Source organism: Somniosus microcephalus, chromosome 23 (assembly GCF_052327205.1).
Source record: "Somniosus microcephalus isolate GS21.2 chromosome 23, FLI_Smic_1.0, whole genome shotgun sequence".
Taxonomy (NCBI): Eukaryota; Metazoa; Chordata; class Chondrichthyes; order Squaliformes; family Somniosidae; genus Somniosus; species Somniosus microcephalus.
The window spans coordinates 5651635-5660235 of NC_141009.1; the positions used below are offsets into that span (position 1 = coordinate 5651635).

General features: G+C 46.4%; 1 protein-coding gene across 3 annotated transcripts in view; it reads right to left on the bottom strand.

The window, feature by feature from the left end:
- Positions 1-8601, bottom strand: part of dolpp1 (dolichyldiphosphatase 1) — a 34260-nt gene extending 25659 nt beyond the window's left edge. For all 3 annotated transcript variants that reach the window (XM_085965258.1, XM_085965257.1, XM_085965256.1), the window contains exon 1: positions 8350-8601. In XM_085965258.1, coding sequence (XP_085821384.1) covers positions 8350-8434 — 85 coding nt within the window. In that variant the 5' untranslated portion in view covers positions 8435-8601. The remainder of the gene's footprint in view (positions 1-8349) is intronic.

Here is an 8601-nt window from a genome sequence, read left to right on the forward strand (position 1 = left end):
AAGTCACTGCAAAATTCTAAATCGTTATTTAAAACGCTGCATTTTCTCCCCAGTGGTCCTCGGATGTCTCATGACCGAGAGGGTAGATGACCATCTCCCAGGGAACTTCCAATGCTGCTCTGGGCCAGACCCTAGGAGTGAAATTAAATATTGGGAAGACCCAAGCAATTATCTTTGGTCCCCACCACAAACTCCGTTCCCTAGCCACCGACTCCATTCCTCTCCCTGGCAACTGTCCGAGGCTCAACCAGACTGTTCACAACCTTGGTGTCGTAATTGACCCGAGATGATCTTCCGACTACATATCCACTCCATCACCAAGACGGCCTCCTTCCACCACCGTAGTATCACCCGACTCCGCCCCGCCTCAGCACATCTGCTGCCGAAATCCACGTCCATGCCTTTCTTACGTTTAGACTCGACTATTCCAAAGCTCTCCTAGCCATCCTCCATAAACATGAGCTCATCCAAAGCTCTGCTGCCCATGTCCTAACTCGCACCAAGTCCCGTTCACCCATTACCTCTGTGCTCGCTGACCAACATTGGCTCCCGGTCCAGCAATGCCTCGATTTTAAAATTCTCATCCTAGTTTTCAAATTCCTTCATGGCATCGCCCCTCCCTATCTCTGTAACCTCCTCCACCCCTACGAGATCTCCGCACACCTCCAATTCTGGCCTCCTGCGCAGCCCCAATTTTAATCGCTCCACCATTGGCGGCCGTGCCTTCAGCTGCCTGGAATTCCCTCCCTAAACTTCCCTCTCCTCAAAACCGACCTCTCTGACCGCACTTTTGGTCATCTGTCCTAATGTCTCCTTATGTGGCTCGGTGTCAAAATTTGTTTGATTACGCTCCTGTGAAGCGCCTTGGGATGTTGTACTACTTTAAAGGCGCTATATAAATGCAAGTTGGTGTTGTAGCATTCTATGATTCGAATTTCCTTTTGTAAGTTACGATTGAATCCGCTTCCACCATTCTTTCAGGCAGCGCGTTCCAGATCACAACTCGCTGCTCAAAAAATTTTATCCTCAAGAGCCAGAGGGGGAGATGGAGAATTAATTTTTTTTTTTTTTTTTTTTTTTTTTATAAACACAGCAAGTAACTAAGAAAACTACGAGGCACTTGGTCTGAGTATTAAACAAAGCTTTAATCAACTGTTTTACAACATGGAGATCTAGTTGTGTCCTTCACTAGTTCCTGTTAAAGAATGTCCTGAGCAAGCTAGGCCCATGCCCGAGTATTTATACTCTCCCTGGACAGCGCCACCAGCAGGCCGCCCAGTATCATTTCCACATGAATGACAAGATTCATGTCAGCGAGTTGTTGTGATCTGGAACGCGCTGCCTGAAAGGGCGGTGGAAGCAGATTCAATAGTAACTTTCAAAAGGCAATTGGATAAACACTTAAAGGGGAAAAAACTGCAGGGCTGTGGGGAAAGAGCGGGGGGGAGGTTAGTGGGACTGATTTGAGCGCTCTTTCAACGAGCCGGCACAGGCACGATGGGCCAAACTACCTCTTTCTGTGCCATAAGATTCAAAGATAGAATCCCACAATTAACCTAGATTCTAACCGTACTCAAGCTGGTGTGGGGAGGCCCAGTGGGTGGGGCCGTATCATTCACTCTACACCTCCCGCAAGGACTGGGGAGGTGGGAGTCCAAGGAAAGATCGGAGCAGAATCAGTGTAGACAAGACACCTGGTCACCTACCCTCTCAGGGAGGCCACAGGCTAGAAAAATAATTAGAGGGTAAACAATTTAAATTTTTCATTTACAAAGCACACCCTCTATGGGCACAGATTCTGAAAATATTATGTTTCACTTTTTGTTTTTAAACCACTGTGCTAAAATCAAACCTCTGAGTTCATTTCTTCTCTCTGGGGCATACAGCGCTAGCTGAATTCAGAGAGAGACACGTGCACACCGTGAAGAAAGGCCCTCCCACACCCACCAGAGCGGCACAGTGAGATTCTGATCCCTCTTGGCTTTCCCCGCCCCCTCCACGTTTCCCTTAAAGGCTTTTCCACTGAGTAGGAGAGACAGGTTCCCTTACACGTGTACTTCCTTTCCCATTCGTTTAATCAAAGCTTTGGGCCGACACATCCCCTCGAATAAACTTTGCATTCAGCCTCACAAACACGAGGGGGGTTTCAAAATAGTGTCCCTCTACCTTTAAAACTGTGATTTAAATAAAAATTCTACTTCCACCACATGATAAGAACACAGCCTAGACTTGGCTCAGTGAGTCTGCCTGTTCCTGGATCAGCAACTGCTGCCCAATTACCAGCAGCACGTACTTCTTTCTGTGCAGGGTTTGCACAAGGCTACGAGTGCTGAACTGGAGATCGACTGGCTGGCTGCCAGATCCCGCCCACTGATAATCGTTAAGTGTTGGTCTTGGGCAGGTTTAGAGGTTTAGAGATTACCCAGGCTGTGCAAGGGAGGAGGCAGGGAGTTTTCTTTGGAACATTCCCACATTTGTACTGATTGCTAGGTTCTAGATCATTAGATGGAATGAGCGTCAACGGGCAAATGATTAGTCTGTGCAAACTGAATCTAAAATCCCATAACAGTAGCAAAATCAGTTAAACATCCTGTAATTAACCTGTAACCATTCGAGCTCCAGCACATTGACAGGATGTGGATTCATGCTAGCAATTCCCCACATGATGATTCCCAATATTACAACAACTTGCATTTATATAGCACCTTTAACGTAGAAAAATATCTCTAGCAAGGCCGACATTTATTGCCCATCCCTAATTGCCCTCGAGAAGGCGGTGGTGAGTCGCCTTCTTGAACCGCTGCAGTCCGTGTGGTGAAGGTGCTCCCACAGTGCTGGTAGGGAGCGTTTTCTCAGAATTTGACCCAGCGACGATGAAGGAACGGCTGATATATTTCCAAGTTGGGATACTGTGGGGGACTTGGAGGCGGTGGTGTTCCCATGCACCTGCTGCCCTTGTCCTTCTAGGTGCTGGTGGTCGCAGGTTTGAAAGGTGCTGTCGAAGAAATATTAGGAGGGATGACCAGAAGCTTGGTCAAGGACATGGGTCTGAGAGCTTTAGAGAGGGAATTTCAAAGTGTGGGGCCGAGGTTGCTGAAGGCACAATTGCCAATGGTGGAGTGAAGGGTGGAGGGAGGGGACTCCACAAGAGGCCAGAGACATAGAAGCGGAGAGTTTGGGAGCAGGCTAGTAGTACGACAGGAGGTTAGAGAGACAGAGACGAGTGATTTAAACACATTAGCTAACCTGTAGTAGGGAGACACCACATGAAGGCCAGACAATCAGCCACAGTGAGAGAAGGAGGGAAAGAAGGCAGTGTGTCACTCTCGGCCATTCTCCTGCAACTCCCCAAAGCCAGTTACAGAATGGCACGGCCAACGGCCCAGGAATTGGCTGCTCAAACTTGTTATCAAATAACTAAAGATGGGATATGAAGAAAAATATGACTTTAAAAAACCCACGACTGAATAAAACATAAACTGACTGAAAGTGGGAACATTTACAAATTGGGCAACTTGTCGAGATACTTCAACATTGTTAAATTTTCTCTAAATCATGTTAAAGGCTTATGATGACACACGAGTGTCCTGTGGATTACTGAATCATTAAAAAATTACAAAACACAGGCCATTCGGCCCACCGCATCTGTGCCTGTGCTAGCTCATCAACTGGAGCTATCTACTCTAATCCAACTTCACTCTCCCATATCCTTCCAAAATCTTTCTTTTCAAATACGTATAGTCTCTGCCTCAATAGGCATGTGGTAAGTTATTCCAAGTTCTAATAACGTTTTGTGTAAAAAATATTCTTCCAACTTCCGCCTTGAATCTGCTCATGAGTTCATGCTTATGTTACTGATTTATCAACCCGCAGAAATAATCTTTCACCATTTACTGTCTCTTGTAATTCTGAAAAATTCAATTAACCCTCTCTGTTCCCTTGGCAAATGCCCCAATTTTTCAAGCCTTATTTCAAAATCATAACCCGTCATTCTTGGTGTCATTCAAGTGAACTGCACTGTACCCTACCCATGGCTCTAATATTCTTCCTGTAATGGGATGCCCAGAACTGCAGGCAATACTCCAAGTGTGGCCCAACCAATGTCTTCTACAAATTCAACATCACTTCCTTGTTTTGGTATCTGATGCCCCAAATCCCACTGAGTTTCAGACAGATTAAAGTACAGAATGCTTTGCTGTATATTTACATGTATCTAGAACTCTTGTATACTTATTCTTATTGCAAGGCCCAACTGTACTGTGCATAGTCTGGACTCCATATTATAAAAAGGATATAGAGGCAAAGGTGCAAAAAAGAATCACTAGGATAATACCAGAACCGAGGTGACACCAATCAGGAAAGACTGAACCGGCTGGGGGGTCTTTTCTCTCGAAAAGGGAAGGCTAGGGGTGACCTGATAGAGGTCATTAAAATAATAATAGGGATTGATAGGGTAGATGAAGAGGCTTCCACTTGTGGGGAGTCCAAAACTAGAGGCCATTCATATAAAAGAGTGTCACTAATAAATCCAATAGGAAATTCAGGAGAAACTTCTTTACCCAGAGAGTGGTGAGAATGTGGAACTCACTACCACAGGGAGTGGTTGAGGCGAATAGTATAGATGTATTTAAGGGGAAGCTGGATAAGCACATAAAGGAGAAAGAAATTGAAGGATATATTGATAGGGTGAGATGAAGAGGGGTGGGAGGAGGCTCGAGTGGAGCATAAACACCGGCATGGACAGCTTAGGCCAAATAGCCTGTTTCTGTGCTGTAAACTCAATGTGAAGGTAAAAATTGGCTAACCGGTATATTTATGAAGTCAGCTTGCTACTCATTACACCTATAGCACAAGATTCAGCCTAGATGCAGGTAAACTGAAGTAATTGGATAGCAATGTCGAGCAGACAGAAGCAGTGGATGTATTTGTACACCTGGAAATTTGTATCCCAAAGGGACATAACATAAGAAATAGGAGCAGGAGTCGGCCATTCGGCCCCTCGAGCCTGCTCCGCCATTCAGTGAGATCATGGCTGATCTTCGACCTCATTTCCACTTTCCTGCACTATCCCCATATCCCTTAATATCCAAAAATCTATCGATCTCTGTCTTGAATATACTCAACGACTGAGCCTCCACAGCCCCCTGGGGTAGAGAATTTCAAAGATTCACCACCCTCTGAGTGAAGAAATTTCTCCTCATCTCAGTCCTAAATGGCCGACCCCTTATTCTGAGATTGTGACCCCTGGTTCATTGAACACATAATCCAAGCTGAGGGAGCGCTGCACTGAGGTGCTGTTTTTCAGATGCGACGTTAAATGTTAAACTGAGGCCCCTCTCGGGTGATCTCAGATACACTGCTCTGCCTGGAATTGTTTATGATCAACTACTGATCCCAGAATGTTGGATGCTTTTGGAACATGTTGTACAAGCAACATGTTAGGTAACAGCTGGGAAGACAGAGTAAACAACAATGAAGTAATGACAGAAGTGGCCTGGATCCAACAAAGCAAGTTACAGCAAGAACATTGCGACAGGTAGGGCGCATGCTATATAGCTGAACATCAGTACACTGGGGAGCTAATGGAATCCGCCCCAGTGGGAGGCTGAAGATGAAATTGTCTATGGGAAGAAAGGAAAGGACTTACATTTATGTTACACCTTTCACAACCTCTGGATCTCCCAAAGCACTTTGCAGCCAATTAAGTATTTTTTGAAGTGTAGTCGCTGTTGTAATGTAGGAAACACGACAGGCAATTTGCACACAGCAAGCTCCCACACACAGCAATGTGATAATGACCAGATAATCTGTTTTAGTGATGTCATATAGAGTCATTCGGCCCATTGAGTCCGTGCCGGCTCTCTGTAGAGCAATCCAGGCAGTCCCATTCCCCCGCTCTATCCCCGTAGCCCTGCAAGTTTATTTCCCTCAAGTGCCTATCCAGTCTCCCCTTGAAAACATTGTTGGTTGATTGATAAATATTTTCAAATAGTGCCGCAGGATCTTCACTGTCCACCCGAGAGGGCAGACAGAGCCTCAGTTTAACATTTAACGTCACATCTGGAAAAACAGCACCTCAGACAGTGCAGCACTCCCTCAGCTTGGATTATGTGTTCAAGTCTCTGATGTGGGGTTGAACCCATGACATTCAGACTCAGAGTTGAGAGTGGTACCCCAGAGCCAAGGCTGAAACCGAGACTTGATTGGCAGACTCACAATGGCAAGGTCTTGTGTCTATGTTCAGTTTGGTTAGAACTGATTGATCCAGTCGGTTGACTGATTTTTATATGCTTTATAAATAAGATAAAGGCTCCAAATAGGCGTTTTGCGGCATGTTTTATTTTGTTTTCTTCCCTTTATCAGATCTCTGCTATACTATGCACCAAGTCACAGCTGTGAAAGTGAGCAGGCAACCTACTCCCAAAACACTGCTACTCTGCAAATGAATTCTCACTTGGCACATTTCCCCACCCTCTCCACAGTGCAGCAGAGACTGCAAACTCAAGTTGAGGAATCAGTGTCTCGGGCTGACCTCCTGCTGTTGCTTGGTGTAGCAGGTTGATGCACCAAACCTTTACACCACTTAAAACTTTCAAACCCAATTAGAAAGGGTAAAAATACATCTATATTGGTGCTTATTCCACTTCAAGTAAAGCCACTCTCTAAATAAAAAAGACTTGCATTTCAATAGTGCCTTTCACAACCTCAAGACGTCACAAAGCGCTTTACAGCCAATGAAGTGCTTTTTGAAGTGTGGCCACTGTTGTAATGTAGGAAACGTGGCAGCCAATTTGCGCACAGCAAGCTCCCACAATCAGCAATGTGATAATGATGTTGATTGAGGGATAAATATTGGCCCAGGACACTGGGGAGAACTCCCCTACTCTTCTTCGAAATAGTGCCATGGGATCTTTTACCTCTAATGGCGGGGACAGATGGGGCCACTGTTTAACGTCTCATCTGAAAGACAGCCCCTCCAACAGTGCAGCACTCCCTCACTACTGCACTGGAGTGTCATCCTAGATTTGTGTGTTCAGGTCTCTGGAGTGGGACTTGAACCCACAACCTTCTGACTCAGAGGTGAGAGTGCTGCCCACTGAGCCACAGCTAACACTATAATCTTCCACACCAAGGGTCAGCAAATCAATCACTAATTTATGATCAAAAGATTAAAATTTCAAACTAGTGCATCAAGTGTTACACTTGGTCAGACTTCTGCCAGTTACTCAGCCTCCACGGACATAATACAATACAATTCAACTTAGATTGTTCCAAGTGTGTCAGCCTTGGCTCAGTGGTAGCACTCTCACCTCTGCATCAGAAGGTTGAGTGTTCTGTCAGAGGTGCCGTCTTTCGGCTGAGATGTTAAACCGAGACCCCGTCTGCCTCTCAGGAAGAGGAGCCGGGAAGTTCTCCTCCCCTCGGTGTTCTGGTCAATATTTATCCCTCAACCAACATCAATAAAACAGATTATCTGGTCATTATCATATTGCCGTTTGTGGGATCTTGCTGTGCGCAAATTAGCTGCTGTGTTTCCCGCATTACAACAGCGACTACACTTCAAAAGTACTTAATTGGCTGTAATGTGCTTTGGGACATCCTGAGGTTGTGAAAGGCGCTGTATAAAGACGTTCAATAATTACGCTCACCCTACTCTCCAAGTACTGGTCAATAGAATGCTGCAGCACAGAAATGGAGCATTTATTCTGCAGGGGATTTTCTCCATATGATCCACCTTGGCTAATCCCACTATCCTGCTCTTTACTATTCAATTTTTATCAAATTCCCTTTTAAAAAAATGACACAAATTTCAGCGAAACTCTGGCTGCAATATTTTCAGAACCAAATGCTATTCATTCAATTTTTTTTTAAGATTAGAATAGAAAAGGCAGTAATTGACTGGTAAGCCTCTCGCAGTGCAGTCACTGCCATCTCTGACATTGCTGTAAATATTTTCACCATGACAGCTCTTTACTGCCTGGGCACTCGGACGTACTGCGCACGCGCCAAAAAGCCGGGCCGGCCAGTTCGCGCGTGCGCCGCAGGACCGCCGGCCCCGCCGAGCATGCGCACTGCCGCCTTCGGGGCGGCCACTATTCGGCAGCAATGGCACGACTCGCTGCGCATGCGTAACTCGAGGGCGGCCGCACTGAAACCAATGGCGCATTATTTTGCAGCGACAACCCAGCAGAGGCGTTCATTCCCCCGGTTCCCCCCCTGCCCAACAAGGGGCCTGCAAACAAGGCTTCTCCCTGCACCGCTCGTTCGCGGTTATTGTCCCCGCCCGCAAAAATTTCTAAAGGCAGCCGAGAATCATTCTTGCAACAATCTTGCCGGAGAAACTTTTACCTGGGGGATATTCGACGTGTGTGAGGGACAACGGCTGCCACCGCTCCTTCTCCACAGCAACCGAGCACTTTCCAACCGCTTCCATCTTTACCGCATCACGGCGACCCGCCGACAGCCAATCACAGAGCCAGTGGCGGAGGGCTATGCTGCCGGCTCCCAACCAATAGCAGCCCGGTAACTACTGAGGATCGAACCAATCACACCGCTTCTCCCGTCCCGCCTCGCCGGCCGCAGCGTCCTATTGGCAGAGTG